General features: G+C 52.6%; 1 protein-coding gene across 4 annotated transcripts in view; it reads right to left on the minus strand.

Annotated features, from left to right (window-relative positions):
- Positions 1-7,786: 7,786 nt before the first annotated feature.
- PPARD (peroxisome proliferator activated receptor delta) overlaps positions 7,787-18,109 on the minus strand; it is an 82,556-nt gene continuing 72,233 nt past the window's right edge. For all 4 annotated transcript variants that reach the window (XM_046006428.1, XM_046006427.1, XM_046006429.1 and 1 more), the window contains 5 exons: positions 13,622-13,776; positions 12,732-12,870; positions 11,250-11,452; positions 10,637-11,087; positions 7,787-9,890 (listed from right to left, as the gene is read on the minus strand). In XM_046006428.1, the coding sequence (XP_045862384.1) occupies positions 9,643-9,890; positions 10,637-11,087; positions 11,250-11,452; positions 12,732-12,870; positions 13,622-13,776 (1,196 nt within the window). In that variant the 3' untranslated portion in view covers positions 7,787-9,642. The remainder of the gene's footprint in view (positions 9,891-10,636; positions 11,088-11,249; positions 11,453-12,731; positions 12,871-13,621; positions 13,777-18,109) is intronic.

The following is an 18,109-nucleotide window of genomic DNA, read 5'->3' on the forward strand; positions in this document are numbered from 1 at the left end:
CTCAGTCAGTTAAGCATCTGCCTTCGACTCAGGCCATGATCCCCCGGGATCCTGGGATCAAGTTCCAAGTCAGGCTCACTGCTCAGCAGGGAGTCTGCTTCTCCCTCTGTCCCTCACCCTGCTCTTGTGCAATCTCTCTCTCAGATAAATATTTTTAAAAAACCTGTACAGCCTGTGTGTGTGTATACACACTTATAAAATACATATATTATATATATAGTTAGATGCCCCTGGATAGATGAAAGAAAAATGTACTTATCCATAGCCACCCTGCTCACCTGCCATTTCCGGTCAGCTGCCCACACACCAAGTTCATTGGCAGGACCCACAGCCAGTGGCCCGGAATACCTTGGAATGAGATTTCTACCCAGAACTACAGATTGCCCTAGCCCAGTGCTCCGTGATGCCTGCTTATCATTCTCACTGCCTGGCTTGGAAAAAGTGAGAAGCTGCTGCAGGACTGAGGGCAAGTTCTTGTGGGCTCGGGGCTTTGAACACATCCCTCAAAATCTCGCCTCAAGGGCCAGGCTTGGAGAGGAAGGATTCAGAAATGGCAAAAAGCATGTGATTTAGTGATGTAACTTCTCTTTAAACACATCTTTTAAAAAGCTCTTTTGGATTTTTTTCCCCAAAAGTAATTGTTTTATTATAAAGTGGGACTATTTGTAATACTTGAAGACATGATCCTCTTTGCAACAATTTATGTGATGATGCAAACCACTAGGTAACTTGGTGCCTGGACGGGACATGTGGTTTTCCAGATTTCTTTTAGGAGGTTTTGAAAGAGGCCTAGTCTGTAGGTTTCTGCTCTCAGTTACAATGTGGGGAGTAAACCAGAAGAGGCTGGGCTGGGGTAGGGACCAGACCAGTGGGTGACAAAGTTCGGCAAGGTTGGGGAAGGTGGAGGGAGGGGTGAGGGGTGAGCTGTTAAAGAGAGCCACCATGGAAGGTGGGGGGAGGTAACCCTAGAAGAGGAGCCAGTAACCCTCAGAGGAAGCACTTTTGGTCTCCTCTTCAGTCCAAGGATGGAAATCCGCTGGAAGGGGAGATGTGCTGGATGGCTTTGCCTTTCCCCAAGGACCACCACTGAGGCCAATCTCCAGAACTGTCAAGAGCAGGGCCACCAACTATCTCCTTCACAGGCTGAGCTCAGGTCATGATCTCGTGGGATGGAGCCTCTGTTGGGCTCTGTACTCAATAGGAAGTCTCCTTGAGGATTCTCTCCCTCTGTCCCTCCCCCAATGCTCTCACACACTCTCTCTAAAATAAATATATCAATCTTAAAAAAAAAAAAAAAAAAAAAAAGGCTCTGGTAAGTCCTGCAAAGGAACCTGTTCCATCTAACCCAGCATTGCTTAAACCTGTTTTTACTGTTATTTGTTTGGGCCCTCCATCCACACACATTAAGCATACCAGTGAAACACATTTTGCTTGTGGAAACATCAGACCAGTTTATTTAATCCTCGAAACAAGCCTTAAAAGTCAGGAGTCATTTTTTGTTTTCCAAATCTGAGGCTCAGAGAAGTAGGACTCAGAACAAGAGCTAGGACTCAGGTGTCCTCATTCAGCTCAATTTTTCTCTAGGTAACCAAGATTGGCTTGTCAAGGGCAAGGGCTGCCTGTTTTGGGGAATTTCTCAAGCCAAGCTCTGAGGCCAAAGGGGAGGGACAGAGCCAAAAGGCACAGGTAATCCAGGCCTGGGGAGACAGCAAAAGGGGCTTGGTGCTTGGGGTGCTGAAGCAGTGAGCATACCCAAAAGAATGACTTTCTCATGGTGTAATGTTCAACATGACCTGTTTCCATTCAAACATTTATGAACATCTGGCTCCCTGCAAAGTGCCGGGGCTACAGAGGTCATAGGACACCAGATCCCACCCTCTGTTTGGGGTTTCTGAGCAGAGAAATCTTTGCTGAGTTGAAGAGAAAGAAGGCAACTGGGGAACGGTCAGACCATGAGCTAGCCCTGACTGAGCTGGGCAGCCTTGGTATACCTTTTCTCCTCTCTGGTCCCAGTTTCCTCCTCTGGACTATGAGGGTATGGGAAATAATCTCTAGACCCTTCCAGCATCGGGGTGGGGGCAAGGAAGCCCCTCCTCCCCCTGATGCACCCCACATTCTTAGACACTGGGCTTTCGAAAGCTAGGCCAAACCTCAAAGCCTTTTCCCCCACCTTCCCTGGGTTCCACTGAGACCCCGAGCCCTACCTGCATGGCCGCTGGGAGCTGGGGCTCTCTCTACCGTGGCGGCTGCCATCTTCCTCTGTGGAGTCCATTCCAGCAGCAGCCCCTAGTGAGAATCAAGCAGGCTCCTCAGGTGCACCTTTATCCCTCCCTCCTCCGGCAGGGCCAAAAGGAGGAGGGGCTCCACAGCCAGACCTGCCCCCTCCCAAGGCTCCAGGCCTGCCGGGATGGAGGGCAGAGGCAGGAAAGCTGGGAGGGTTTAGGGGCCCAGCCCAGGCTCCAGGAAGTGGAAGGGATCGGGCATGAGGACCTTCAGGGATCCCTAGGTGATTACTGGAGGAAACTGGGAAATGGTTAAAATTTCAAAGATTTGGAGGGACAGGGTGAGGAGGATATGCAAGGACCTGGGACCTAGGACCAAAGGCCCAGGAGGCTGGGAGTCTCAGGGCTGAGGAAGTGCTTTGTGGTGTCTCAGAGGGCTTTACAACGGAGGAACCCAGAGCGGGGCCTCGCTCAACTCCAGGGCTACGTAAACCCCACATGTGGAGCTGAGCTTGGTGGGGAAATCAGGGTAGGGAGGGAGACTTTGGAGCGTTCAGGAGGTGGCGGAAGCCAGGCGTGGGGTCCAGGGAGGGCCATCCAGAGCGGCCAGGTCCTGGATAAAGGCTCTGGGGACCTCTCTCCAGGACCAGGATGTTCTTTCTCTAGAAAGTCACCGTGGCCTGCTCTATGCCACTGAAGCAAGTTTGCTCTCCTGGGCACAAGAAATTGGACTAGAGTCGGTGCCTCGGCAAGGGTTACCACGAGAGGCAGCCAGGAAGGGGCTTGGCAAGCCTTTATCCAACAAGGAAGCCTCAGATTAGATGACAGGCCATCCGGCAAGCAGAGCCTCTCTCTCGGGCAGGATAAACGCCTGGTGGATTCATAGCTTGTCATGGGGAGAACCACGGGATGGGCCCAAGGAGGGTGGTGAGCTAGGGAGGGGGACTGTGAGGTTTAGGAGTCTTTCCTGTTCTATTTATTTTATCATTTTTTTAAAGTAATCTATGTGCCCAGTGTGGGACTCGAACCTCAGGACCCTGAGTTCGAGTCACACTTTTCTGACTGAACCAGCCACGTGCCCTTTCGTGGGTTCTATTTCTAAGCCACCCCTGCCCCAGTTCCATCTTACTCCTCCAAAGCCCATGCTCTCTCCACTTGACTGCACTGCCCCCTATGGTAGAGAAGTTTTAAAAGACCAAACGAGGAATTTCACTTAAAAATTAAAGGAACAATTTAAGAATTGAATTTAAACAACTTATGTCTGCCAGTAAATTGAGATCATAGATTGGGACCAATATTCTTGGACATCTTTGTTATTTCCTTTACTTTTGCTGGATCAAAATTTTTATAAGACCACTGCTCCGAACACTGAGCTATGGAGCCCACTTTGGATCGAAATTATTTTTTTTTATATCCAGTTTTTATTTTAATTCCAGTTAATTAACACACAGTGTTATGTTAGTTTCAGGAGTACAATATAGTGACTCAACAATTCCATACAACACCCTGTGCTCGTCACAAGTGCCCTCCTTAATCCTCATTCACCTGTTTCCCCCATCTTCCCACTGCCTCCCAAGCAAATCATCAGTTTGTTCTCTAAGAGACCTTTCTTGGTTTGCTGATTTTTCCCCCTTTGCTTGTTGGTTTTGTTTCTTAAACTCTGCATGTGAATGAGCTCATATGGTATTTGTCTTTCTCTGGTGGACTTAATTTCGCTTAGCATTATACTCTCTAGTTCCATCCATGTCATTGTAAATGGATTGAAATTATTTAAAAAAATTTATAGGAGCTGCCGATCTTCCCTCTGTGGAGGCTGTGCCCATTTATATTCCCACCAACCGTATGAGAGTGCCTGGTTTTGCACACCCTTGCCAAAATGATGTTATCATACTTGTTAGTGTTTCTTAACTTGGTGATTTAAAAAACAGTATGTCATGTAATTTTAATTTGTGTTTCTCCTACTATGGGTAAAACTGAGCATCTTTTCATATGTTTGTTTTTTAGGTAGACACTATACCCAGTGTAGGGCTTATGATCAAGACCCAGAGATCTAGAGTCAAGAGTCATATGCTCTATTAACTGAGCCAGCCAGGTGCCCCAGGAATCTTTTTTATGTTTAAGAGGCATTTCTTTCTTTTTTCTATCTTTACCCATTTTTCTATCAGTTAGGGACCTTTTACTTATTGATTTGTAGGTGTTCTTTATATATTAAGGAAATTAGCTCTTTGTCTGATTATGTCACACTTTTTTTACAAGATTAATTTAAAATGTCTTCGGGTTTTAGTTCTGGGAATTAATTTCTAAGATGTATATATGGTAAGGTTTTTCATTTTTTATTTTATGGACTCTGAGTTTTGTGTACACTGCATGAAACTGAGAAACTTGTGTGTGTGTACAATAGACTTTTGAAAGGTCTATCCAGTTGAAGATATATAAAAATCTTTTCCCACGTGTTTCTTCTAGTTCTTTTTTTTAACACTGTAAATAGTGTATTTGTTGACTGTTTATGACTGAGCCCAAGTGTATCCATTTTCCTATTGATGAACGCTCTTTTGTTTCCAAGTTTTTGTTATTGCTGCAGTGAAAACCTATGGGAGTCTGCTGTGTAATTTGGTGGTTTTCACCCTAGACTATGGGGTCAGGTCGGCTTCTCCAGGAAGTACATTTGAAGGTTTACCTGCAGGACACTCAGGGCTGGGTGCTCTTTGGAACAACAGCTGTAGGGAATTGGAAGGAGGCAGGTTGGGGTAGAGAGAGAAGTTTAACTACAAGGCAGTTGCTGCGAAGCCTTGCCTCTGGCGCTGGAGTGATCCTTCAAGCTGTCCTGTACTGGAGCTAGGTGGCTTGGCCTCATACCCCCTGTTGGCTATAGGCTGCCCCTGGGGGGTGGACTTATCCGGGGCAAGGCAGCTGCCTTCAGCAAGAGCACTTTCTTGAGAGGAAGTGGGCTGGGAGGCCTGCAGCCATGGCAACTAATGGCTAGGTTCTGAGGAATGGAACCTCCCTGACCGCTGCCGCCGCCGGCCCCCACCCTCCCAGCAGCCACAGGCACTTTAAGCATACTAGGTTTTGCCAAGCTGCTTTTCAAGATCATACCATTCTACTCCCTTCTCAGTGTCTAGGAATTTGTGCTGCTATTCTTCCTGCTGATGTTTTCCATCTTGGGGTTTTCCCATACTATTTTCTGGGTAATTTCAATAGGTCTTTCGTGAGGTGCAAAAATGACTTCTGTGGTGGTGTCTAACTTGCTTCTTCTTTTTAAAAAGATTTTATTTATTTATTTATTTGAGAGAGTGAGATAGTGAGAGAGAGCACAACCATGGGGGGGTGGGGAGAGAGAAACAGGCTTCCTGCTGAGCAGAGAGCCCAAAGCAGGGCCTGGATCCCAGGCTCCTGAGCTCATGACCTGAGCCGAAGGCAGACGCTTAGTCAACTGAGACACCTGGGTGCCTCTTAGCACTGAAGTTTTTTTTTTTGTTTTTTTTTTTTTAAGATTTTATTTATTTATTTGACAGACAGAGATCACAGGTAGGCAGAAAGGCAGCCAGAGAGAGAGGAAGGGAAGCAGGCTCCCCGCTGAGCAGAGAACCAGGCTCTCTGCTCGATTCCAGGGGCTCGATTCCAGGACCCTGGGATCATGACCTGAGCCGAAAGCAGAGGCTTTAACCCACTGAGCCACCCAGGTGTCCCTAGCGCTGAAGTTTTAAAAAGCTATTACAGAGGAAGTAGCTCCTAATTCTCTTAAGGTCACTTTCTTCTCTTTTAGTCTAAATATTTGATTCATTTGTCCTGAGCATCATTAAAAAGAGATGGACTTGCTCCCCAAGTTTTACTCCTGGGGAAAAATCAGGGGTCCTAAGGCCCCAGATCAATATGCCTCTTCCCAGCTGAGTGGCCCCAGGCACACCTGCGAAATCTCATTGTGCGTCCTCAGCTGTAAAGGGCAGGTGATAATATTTGCCTGTAGGGTAGTGGTGAGAATTAAGAGGTGAGTATGTAGAACGGCTGGCACGAAATAGGTGCTTAATAAAGAATATCACTTAGTGATACTAACAATACTTCTCTTTGCAGCCCCGGAAGCCAGGTACCAACAGAAAACTCATACCGAGACGTACCTTGTCCCTGAACCGAGCGCTATCTGGTTATCTGGTATCCTGTGTTCTTACCTCTTTAGCGCTGCTTAGAGGACTGGGAGTTAACAACTGAGGCAGTCTTCCACTTGACATGAGCAAAATAAATCAAGCAAACCAGAAGATTCCATCCTAAGCAAGACTATCCATTTCAGAGCCGCCCCTGTTCCAAGCATTCCTCTTCCTCCTCCTCAGGTCCCCCTGTTCCCCTGGGACTATCACTCTCCTGGCTGAGATGAACCTGGGTAACTGGGACTTGACAGGGTTCAGATCGCTGTGGATCTCCCAGACAACAGGGAGGCAAGTGTCAGACTTCACCATAGCCTTAAGCTTGAGCCTACTGGGGCCGCTCACCTCGAGCTGGCGTCTGTACTTGTGCTGGCTTATCGCTGTCTCTGGGCGCCTTTCCCACTCCTCCCTGTGCTCCTCTGTACCTTTGGGGCTGGAAGTCTGCACACTACATTTCCCAGGTTTCTTTAAGGTTGTTTTTTTTTCAATGGGAGGTCCAGGGAACAGACTGGAAGACAGGAGGAAGGGAGACACTGCCTCTCCAGCCTGTACTCTGATGGTGCTTCTGGCAGGAGCGGCTGAGATGGCCCTCCAGACTTCCTGCTCAGGGGAGGAGGTCCCGGGGACAGAGCAGCATTGGTGATCGCCAGTACCCTGGCAGCCCTCAATGTCCTGTGTGGCCTCTGGTTCTGCAGTCACCCCGGAGGGTGGCTTTGGGCTCCCTATTCCTGCAGTGTCCTTGGGGATTCTAATGATGTTGGCCACTAGATGATCCCACTTCCCACACAGCCCTGGGGCTGAAAGCATCTGCCCAGCTCCTAACGGATGGCCTCCATTTCCCCTCTTTGGATCTTTCACGCCTTTCAATAGTTCAGTCACACTTTCCTATAGTAAATTACCCACTTCGAAATGCTTTGGGGTGCCTGTTTTCCTGGCTTGACAAGCACCAGTCTACCCTGAACTTGCCTCTGCCATCGAGCCCATGGGCTGCAGAGTGCCGAGCTCTCCTGGAGCCTCTGTGAAGGTGGCCCCCCAGGAAGTAAACGAGGAAACTGGGGTGCTGGCTGAAGAAAGTCCTGGTCTCTTGTGGGGGTGGTGCCTCCTCTAGGGCCCTTTGGAGACGCTCCCCCGGCCCTCCTCCCGCTGACCAGGTTGGTACCACGACACCAAGGACTCATATACTGTTCTCCCCCTTGTCCTCCAGATGCTCTGTGCAAGGCAGGGACCTCGGTCCTCCGCCCTTACTGACATGTGGTGAGGAACAGGTGATGGGGAAAGACAGATCAGCCCTCCTGGCCTGTGCCCCAAAGTCGCATTTGCCCAGCCCAGTTTCCCTCTTCCTCACTGGATAGGGAAGAGGGGGCGGAGTCCAATCAGCCCCCAGGAAAAATACCTATACAAAACAGTGTTGGCCTACATCAACTCTTAAATATTTAATTCCCATTTATTTAAAGTTCTGTCAGTCTGTGTACACTATTTATATTAAAAACACAGGAAGCTGGGGCTCCTAGCAAAAATATACATTTCGATTTTGGAGATTGTGTTCAGACACTGAGAAGAGCTGTATCCTCAGCACCAGGCCTGGGTGGGGGAGGGGGTGCGTGGTGGCGGGTGGCGGGCGGGGGCAGGCACAGTATCCCTCCCTTCACAGCGCTGGCTCAAAGGGAGCACCCCAACCCCAATCCTTGGTCAGCTGAGCGTGGGGGTGGGAGAGAGAAGAATCTTGTCAGTAGAGAATGATCCTGGGGCCTGGAAGGCAGGGACAGACGGACAGGACTCTAACCTCAGGTCTTCCCTAACCTTTCTCAGAGACCCTCCACCAGTCCCTGACCCTTCCAGGACAGTTTCCTTCCTGGAGAAGCAGGTTGGGGGCGGGGTGGGGGCTCTCTGACTTTCTGCTCAGACACAGCATCCAAGCTGGGCTGCAGTCTCTCCCCTGAGGCTGAGTACTTCACTTGGGAGGAAAGGAAGGGCAGACCCGAGGGCCAGAGAAGTAGGACTGGGCCTGCAAGGTCCTAGGGTCACCAGAGGCTGTGTAGGCGGAGTTCCCAGCGACTGGCTGGACTGAGTGTAGGGGAAGGGGAGGGCAGCACGACTATTGGGACGACTATTAGGACAAACGGATGTCACACTGAGCGGGATCAGTTACCCCTGGCACCTCCCCGCTGAGCAGGTGCTGGGCTAGTTCAGCAGGACACCCCTGCGCAGGGCCCTCTGGCCCATCTGCCTGGGGGAAGGGAAGGGAGGGGTGCAGAACCAGGTAAAGTGATTCAGTGCTTGTGTGTGCTGGAGTGTTGTGGGTGTGTGCACGGGGAGGTGCGTGAGCTTCATCAGGGCTCCTGGTTGAAGCTGAGGCCCAGGAACTCCTGAGAAACAGGAGTCATGGTTGGTGGCTGCTGCAGAGTGGTAGGAGAGGGGGTGCCCATGACCCCCAGGCCTGGGCTCAGAATTAAGTCCGCCACCTGCTGCATTTTTGGCCATTTTGGCTCTGCCTCCCTCGAGGCTTGCTCCTCTTCAGTGGGGGCCCCCACCTGGGAGGGAAGCCTGTCTCCTTCCAGGCTGGGGGTGTCCCCTGGCGGCCAGCGCAGGGGACCATCAGGGATACTGGCCTGGCAAACTGGTGAAAAGAAGAGAGGGCGTTGCTATCAGTGTGGCTGGGGTGTGTTGCTGGAGAGGGGTTGGCTGGGTAGGGGAGGGCAGTGACAGTCTGGGGGGGCATCCTGGCCCTCAGGGCAGGGCCCCGGTGACTCGGGGTCCATTGCTGCAGTCAGCCCAGGGCCCACATGGCTTCCCCAGGAAACCGGGCCTAGAGAGCTTAGTGTTTCTTTGGCTGGCCCGAGTCCTTTGCTGTGCAGACAGGAGAAGGGAGGCGCCCACCCCTGCACGTACTGTTGGTGCCAAGGGCAGGCCCATTCCCCCCTGTTCCTGGGGAACAGAGGACGGGAGGGATGAAAGCAGAGGACCTGTTCCATGCTGCTGGTGAAGTAACACAAACTGTCTCCCAGAAAGAGAACGGGGACAGACACAGGGATGGGGAGAGAGAGAAAGGAAGGCAAGGGAGGAAGGAAGAGGGAAACCTACAGAGAGACAGAAAGAGAGAGCGAGGGAGAGCAAGGAAATCAGAGAAGAAAGAGGATCTGAGAGAGAGAGGCAGGTGAAGAAGGGGAGGCAGGGAACGCGGGAAGCAGGAGGCCGTGTGTCTGAGTGCAGGAGCAGGGGGGTCACGGTCCGGAAAAGTCCCGTGGGTGACTTTTCAGTCCCAGCGCCGGTGGCCTGCCCCCTCAGTACATGTCCTTATAGATCTCCTGGAGCAGGGGGTGCAGCGAGGTTTCCGTCTCGGTCTTCTTGATGCGCTGCATCATCTGCGCGTGCTCAGTGACCAGCTGCCGCAGGTCGGCCATCTTCTGCAGTAGCTTGGGGAAGAGGTACTGGGCGTAGGGGTGGTTGGCCTGCAGGTGGAACTCGAGGGCACGTAGGATGGTGTCCTGGATGGCCTCCACCTGGGGCACATTTATGAGGCCTGGCCGGTCTGTGGGGACACAGGGCAGAGGTATGGGAGAGAGTCGCGGAGGGGGAGGAGGAGTTCCCCTACCTCTGCCCTGGGTGGGTGACTTGGCCCAGAGGACAGCAGACCCGCTGCCGTGACAGACCCGAGCCCCGTACTATCAGTGACTGCTCCACAGAGAGTTCTAGTCCCTCCGGCCCATCCCCTTTGCTTTTTTGGTTTTCTCTTCTGAGAAAGGGGAGTATGACCTCATGGTAAAGAGACTCACTGTCTGGGTCCAACCCCCATTCCCACCATAGACTAGCGAGGAGACTGTGCACTGGCCACTCCCTGCAGGCTCTCTGACTTTAGTTCCATCATCTGTAAAATGGGGTGATAGAAATGCCTTCTGCACAGGCTGCCATGAGAACCAAGTGAGTCATCATCTAGGAAAACGAACGAGAACAGTGCCTGGCACGAAGTAAGCTCTATAGCACTGTGAGTGTGACGATTATTCTATTTATTGCATTGGGATCCGAAAAGTGGAGGCAAAATACGAAGAATCATCCCCGTGAACATGTTAGCGTATTTCTTCAGTCTTGTCTGCCTCCTCTCCATTGGGAAGAGGGAGCTGGTCCTCCACGCTATCAGCACCTCATGTGTCGCGCTGCCATCATCACACGGGCACCGCCCCACACTGTTTGGGTTCAGGCCGGTGCCCCGCGGTGAAGGCCCAATCCCCAGAAGGGCTGGGTGTGTGGGGCAGGCCCGCCAGCCCCAGCCTCACTTACCTCCACAGAGAATGATGGCCGCAATGAAGAGAGCCAAGTCACTGTCGTCAAGTTCCAGGGCATTGAACTTGACCGCAAACTCAAACTTGGGCTCAATGATGTCACTGAAGGGCTTCCGGAGGCTCCGCAGGAACTCCCGGGTGACGAAACCAGTGCCGTTGGCCACCAGTAAGCCATCCTTGTTGACAATGGAGGCCAGCATGGCGAAGATGGCCTCGTGCACACCATACTTGAGAAGGGTCACCTGATCGTTGAGGAAGAGGTTGCTGAAGCTGGGGATGCTCTTGGCGAACTCGGTGAGCTCCCGCACGGTCTCAACCGTGGTGTACTGGCAGCGGTAGAAGACGTGCACGCTGATCTCCTTGTAGGGGGGCAGGCCGTTCACCAGCTGCTTCCACACCAGGCCCTTCTCTGCTTGCCACAATGTCTCGATGTCGTGGATCACAAAGGGCTGAAAACCAGGCCCCATTAGAGGCCAGGCCTTGGGGGGACCCCTGCCCATGTGCTCCCCATACCCCCGGCCTACCGGGAAGTAGCCCAGTTCTCCCAGAAGTCAGGCGGGCGGCAGGCAGGGCCTAGCGCCCAGGCAGCCAGGCTGAGCAGTGACACTCACCGCTGTGTGGCTGGCCTTGCCGGTGAGGATGCCACGGGCTTTCTTTTTGGTCATGTTGAAGTTCTTCAGGTAGGCATTGTAGATGTGCTTGGAGAAGGCCTTCAGGTCAGCCACCTGTGGGTTGTGCTGATTCCCCTCGCTTGCCGTCAGCCCCGCCACCAGCTTCCTCTTCTCGGCCTCTGGCATCCGGCCAAAGCGGATGGCTATGTGTGGGGTAGGGGGTGAAGAGAAGTCATCGAGGAGCCCAGGCAGGAGCCAACACCTCCAACCTCCTTGTCTCACAACAGGTACGGAGGCCAAAAATGGAGACCCACTTTTTGAGCCCAGGACCCTCAGAAGCTCTACAGCCAGCACATGGGAATACTGGGGGGAACCCTCCCGAATGTAAGCTCCAGGGGGACAGGGATTCTGTCTTGTTCATAGTGCCTGGCACATCAGGGCCCTAATTCAGGGAGTTGGCTAAGCCACTGTGGCTGGAAGGCAGTGTGGTGTGACAGGTGGGAAGACAGTCTCTGGTGTCAAAGGCCCATGCCTGAGTTCCAGGAGGCAGGAAGAGGAAGGCTATTTCACCTTTATTCATAAGAAAAATGGGCTAATACTGAAATCTCACTGGATTGTCAAACAATTAAATAAGAATATTCATACAGTTAGCACTAAAAAATTAGTTATCAGTAATGAACAGGATACAAATCTGGCTTCTCTACGAGAAGTGAGAAGAACTGAGTTGGCCTTGAGATCTCCTAGGAAATCTGCTCAGCCCACCTAAGGAACAGAGCCTGGGAAGATACAGACTGGAGGGAGGGACCAAGCCCCAGACCTGCCAGGCCCCAACACAGAGGAAAGGCTTCAGTTGGAGGGCTCAGGTCCTGCCACCATCTAAAAGGCAAGACAAGGTAGCTGTGGGTGGAGGCATTTAAACAAAAAGTTCTCCCCAATCCCCCGAGGTGGGGTCTGACTCAAGACAGGCAGAGTGGGGGGCAGATGGGCCTCTGTGCAATCCTACTGTATGGGATCTGAAGACAATACTGTAGGAGGCCCAAAGTGCAGGGCAGTCTCTGTCTCCCAGGAGTGGTCAGCCTCCAGAAAACTCCTGTCTGGCTGTTGGCAGCGGACACCAGTGGTCACTCATGGCTCCTGCCTGCCTTCACTAACCAGCAAGGGCCCAGGGGATCCCAGGCTTTGGCAGTGGCTTTTTCCGCTGTCAGGTCATCTGAGACAGGCTTGGGGTGCTGGGAATGGTGTTTCCAATGCGACTAGAGCTGGGGTCAATTCCCAGTGAGCCTCGGGGATTGAAAGCGGGTGACCACTCTGGGCCCGGGCCCCAAAGCGGGTGTGGAGCCGTCTGGGGAAGGCACTTTGGTCTTGGAATTCCTGCACATTGGGCATGGCTCTGAGGGCACCCTCACCCCACCTCAGCAACCCCTTCCCCTGCCACCGCTGAGCCTGGTTTCTGGCCGTGCCGTGCCCGGGGCCGGCTCTCACCATTGTGTGACATGCCCAGGGCCACGCATTTCTGGAAGCGGCAGTACTGGCACTTGTTGCGGTTCTTCTTCTGGATCTTGCAGATCCTTTCGCACTTCTCGTACTCCAGCTTCATGCGGATCGTCCGACGGAAGAAGCCCTGGTGGGGGGTGGTCACAGAAAGCTGAGAATCCTGCTCTGCACCCTGGATTCTGGGATGTCAGGGGCCCCAGTGCTGTGTGTAAATGTCAGAATTCCTGAATTTTGGAAGTTACAGGGGGAAATTTCTTTTGGAGGGGAGGGAGGAAGATAGAAAATAACGCTAAAGTCTTTGAGATATATCTATCTATATCTGTATCTATCTATCTGTCTAATTCTTCATTTTAAGTGCTTCTTTGTGTGTTTGGTAACATAAAATTGTATCATGGCTAACCTGGTTTATTCGTAAATGTATCCGGTTCCAGGTATTTTCTAGGCAGTGGTTTAGTAAAATAATATGTACCATTTTAATGGGTGTGCAGTTAGGAGGATGAACCCAAAAGCACCCCTGGAGAAAGAAATGTAAATTTTCTTTTCCCTCCAAGAGGCCCTCTTGAGCCTTGAGGTGCAGGAAGCACTTGCCATCAGCGTGATGGCTGAGCCCAAGCCCCTCGTTCTGTTCTAGAGCTACGTCTCCAGAGGGCGCCAGCAGCCAGCCAGCCCACGTGAGGGGCTGGGGCGGTGCCCAACAGGGCAGGCCAACAAGGGACATGCCGGACCCAGAGCGGAGGCCTGGAAGGAGCCCAAGGGCCTGGCTGCCTCCGGGGTGGGAATTCCGCAGCAGGTACTGTGAGGGCCTGACTTCTCTGGCCGGTCAGCTCTCCATGTAAACACAGCCCCAGCTGCCAACCGCCACCCGCCACGGGCCCTACCTTGCACCCCTCACAAGCGTGAACACCATAGTGGAAGCCTGATGCCTTGTCCCCACACACACGGCACTCCATGTTGAGGCTGCCACACGAGGCCCCGTCACAGCCCATCTGCAGCTGGTCCAGCAGGGAGGGTGGCGAGGAGCTCCGGGAAAGGTCTGTGGACACACGACACAGGGATGCCTTCACCTTTGGCTGGGACGAGGGCCAGTGAAGGTGACCAGAGCCCACAGGGGCACGGTGAGGGTTGTAGGGGAGAGCCCACATTTCCCAAGCGGCCCTCACTCAGCTCAGACACTTAAGAGCTAAGTACCGCAAGCAGTCAACCTTTCTGAGGGGTGGTTCCTTCATCGAGAATAGGAGGCTCTTCCCTGGACCTGCCATATAGCAGGTGTTTGGGAAATGGCACTATCATTACCAGGGGGAAGTCAGAGCCTTTCTGGGCTGTACTGACCACTGGGCAGGAAAGAGGGGTTATGTGTGCATGCGTGTGCATCGGGGAGGATGACTGTGTTTTGGGGGGAAGGGAGCAAGAGGAGGAAGCAGACAAGATCTCTTTAGACTGAACTTGAGAAGTAGCTCTCATAGCGTGAGAGGCTCCACCGTCTGGGCCCATGTGGGGTTGTACGGAATGTGTGTGAGGGAGACCAACCCTCTATCCACCTTTCCCAGGAAATTCGACTCTTGGGTGGGCTCCAGAGATGCTATAAAGGGTCTCTCAAGAAGTTCCAATCTGTTCTTTTTTTCTTTTAAAGATTCTTAAGTTATCTATTTGACAGAGACACAATGAGAGAGGGAAACACAAGCAGGGGGAGTAGGAGAAGGAGAAGCAGGCTTCCCACAGAGCAGGTACCCTGATGTGGGGCTCGATCCCAGGACCCCGGGATCATGACCTGAGCCAAAGGCAGATGATTAAGCCACCAGGTGTCCCAAGAAGCTCAAAGCCACTCTTACGAAACTTCTTGCTCAAGCAGAAAGAAGGCGGTATCAGTCACGTCAACTGGGCAGCAAACTGAATTTCCCCAGGTTTTTTTTTCTATTAAGGGTATGGGACATTTGAACCAGGTGTTATGAGTGGAAGCAAGGAAAGCACTAGACCACACAATAACTTCAGGTGTAGGTGCTGTCAGATGACACGGTAAGAATCTCTGGGATTCTCTTTGGAATCTCTCCCTTGGACACTCAGCAATGAGCCCAGCCCGAGCCTCAGTCTCCCGGTCCAGGGCCAGCCACATGACCCCACACGCCTCCTGTCCTGCTTCTGCCACGCTGGCTAGAATTTGCTGTTCTCTGCTCTTTCCTGATGACCGAGCAACCTCCTCAGGGGCGGGGCCGAATCCCCAGACCAGAAAATCACTGGCTCAGAGCGGGCCGGTTCTCAGGGAGACCCACACCATGGAGCTGAGCCCAGGCTGAACATTTCCCAGGCTGGTACTGTCCCCTGTCTGTCATCCAGAGAGCACCAGGGAGTCCCGGGCTGGCAAGAGCAGGGGCCTGAGGTGAAATGGCCTGTCCCTCCTAGGGTCTTCACTCCCAACCTTCGGTCATTCCAAGGGGTGTAACCATCTGCCTCAGCCTGCAGATGGGGGAGAGTGGGCTCCGTCTCCTGGGCACCATGCCTGGGAGGGCAGAGCCCCTCTGGTTTTCTGCATAGCCACCACATGACAGTCCGTGTGCATTCACTCAGTGCTGGGAGCCCTCTACCAGAATGTAAGGGCCACCGGGCAGGAATGCTGCCCCCGGGTGCTGCTGCGGGACAGGGAGCAGGCATGGAGCAATGACTTTGGTGGAGTGAGTGGACTTCGAGCTCCCTGGATCGGTCTTGCGCTCAGTGCCCACTGGCTGCAGGGGCTGGGCAGTCCCTGCTGCGCCCGGAGGCAGCCGAAGAGAGGCAAGAGAACTCACGATATGAGCTGTTGTGGGAAAATGAGATCACGTGTGAAAACCCTTGGTAGAGATGAGCAGGAGAGTTTCTGGCACTTCCTCCTCCAACCTGTGTGGTCTGTGTGCAGGTTCACTTTATGTCACTTCTTGTAAGCAGCTGTGTTTTTGTGGCTGACACGTCTGCCTCCTCTGCTAGACGGGGACATCTCTAATCACACTGCCTTTGGACCTCAGAGCTCACCTCCAGCAACGAGTCCTATCTGCAACCACCAATCTCTTGGTGGTGCCCTCCTTGCTCTCCCTCCTGGCCCCAGAGACTGGGCAGGCATCTAGGCATTTGCACTGCACGTGGCCAAGCCACCCTCTCCCTTCATGCAGCAGACATTTGATGAGCACCTGCTGTGTGCAGGGAAGGATCCAGACCTGCCCTTGACCAGTTGAGGCCAGAACGAGGTGAGAAAGCTGGAGTATGGTGTGGCCAAGGGCAACATAGGCCAAGAAGCAGGCAGATGGTTCAGGACTTGGAAGTGCCCACCATTCAAGCAAGAGGCTGTTGGGAAAGGTGACTGCTCCCCTCTCTGGGCTCAAAGATGAGATCCTTGGGAGACTTCCAAGTCGGCTTCCAGATGCTTGGGAAGAGCAGGCATGAGGGTTAAGAATGTGACTGAGTTCAAACTGGTGTCTTCGGCTCAACCCCCAGCTCTGCCCTCTGGGCCTCAGTTTCCTACTCTGTAAGATGGAGATGACAGAGCATCTACCTGAGAGCCATGGTGAAAAGCAACAGAGGTACTACAGAGAAGAGCCCTAGAACTTGAAAGTGCACGTGAACAGCATCATGAGTTAGGACAGTGCTTGACAGAAAGCTGCAATTCTGCACTCCCCAAGCTGTGTACCCTACACAGGCAGGGACCGTGACCTGTCCTCCTCCTGGGTTGTACCTCCTCCCCAACAACTTCATGGAAATTCAATGTGGTGGGCGGGGCGGGGGCGGTGCCTGGGTGGCTCAGTGGGCTAAAGCCTCTGCCTTCGGCTCAGGTCATGATCCTCAGCAGAGAGCCTGCTTCTTCCTCTCTCTCTGCCTACTTGTGATCTCTGCCTGTCCAATAAATAAATAAAATCTTTAAAAACAAAAAAAAAAAAAAGAAAGAAATTCAATGGGGGGGATGTCTTATGAGGCCCAGAGAGTCCCCAGAACCAGACCAAGCCTCCTTTCGTATCCCCTGGTCTGCCACTGGCCCGGGGCTCAGGAGCACTGGGATCACTGGGAACCTTGGGAGAAGCCAAGAAGCTCCAGTCCCACCAGCCCCTGGGGCAGCCTGAGCTCTGGATCCTGAGGAGATACCCGGGGCGAACATCTCAGAGGGAAGTGCCAGAAACCGGACTGTGGGGAAACAGGCCCAGGGCAAATATCAGGTCGCTGGGCTGTGGCTGTCCTGGCTCTGAGTCATGAGCAGACACAGGCTGCAGAACCTGAAAGCAGTTGGTGATGCTTGGTGGTGGCCGGTTAGGGGGACGGGGGCACCCCCTGCCTGTATGGAATAAATTTTGGAGAATAAAAATAACTGCCACAGAAGGCGGAGCGAGGCAGGGGAGATGAGGCGCTGGGGTAGGCAGAAGCGTACGTACCCTCTGGGGGTAGGCTCTGTGCTGGAGTGCATGTACAGTGGGGATACGGAAGTGGTGGCGGCTTGAAAGCGGGTTTTCTTTTTCTTTTTTTATTTTTTAAGATTTTCTTTATCTATTTGACAGAGAGAGAGATAGAGATTAAGAGAGAGTACAGATGCAGCAGAGAGGGAGGGAGAAGCAGGCTCCAAGCTGAGGAGGGAGTCTGATGTGGGGCTTGACTCCAGGACCCTGAGATCATGACCTGAGCCGAAGGCAGGCACTTAATGACTGAGCACCCAGGTTCCAGGAGTGGGTTTTCTAAAGATAAAGGTTCTGTTTCTTTCTGGCTGACCACCTGGCTTAAGGGTTTATTCCTGAATCTTACCCAAAAGTAATGATGGCAGAATGCTCCTCATTCTAGGGACCACGTTCTGAAGGCCCCACTGCCTTGCCCATGACCTCCCGGTGTGAGACTGGGGTTCTGAGAGGCCACCCCCCCTTACCAGGAGTCCCTGCCTTGCTGCCTCTCAGGTATGTTGGGTGGGGACATGGGCCATACCAGTCTGAGGGCCGTCTGCCAGCACGGCGGCTCTTCCCAATCAGGCCAGCACCATCCTTCCCCTGGCTCCTCCTCAGTTCTCAGGAAATGTACTTGCTCACCCAATGGCCATCATCTGACCCTTTCATAGGTGAGGTTAAGTAACATGCTGACAGTGGCATTGGCCAGATTGTTAATTTTATGTGTCACCTTGGCCAGGCCATGGGACCCATGATGACCAGTTTTTGGTCGAACACCAGTCTAGATGTTGCTGTGAAGATATTCTTTAGATGTGAGTAACACTGAAATCATTACTCTCCATAATGTAAGTAGGCCTTGGGCCAATCAGTTGAGGGTCTTATGAAAATAGACCAAGGCCTCCCTAAGGAAGATGGAATTCTGCTTCTGGACTGCCTCCAAACTCAAGCTACAGCATCAGCTGCCCTGGGGTTTCTGGTCTGCTG

This window comes from Meles meles, chromosome 5, assembly GCF_922984935.1.
Source record: "Meles meles chromosome 5, mMelMel3.1 paternal haplotype, whole genome shotgun sequence".
NCBI classification, from domain to species: domain Eukaryota; kingdom Metazoa; phylum Chordata; class Mammalia; order Carnivora; family Mustelidae; genus Meles; species Meles meles.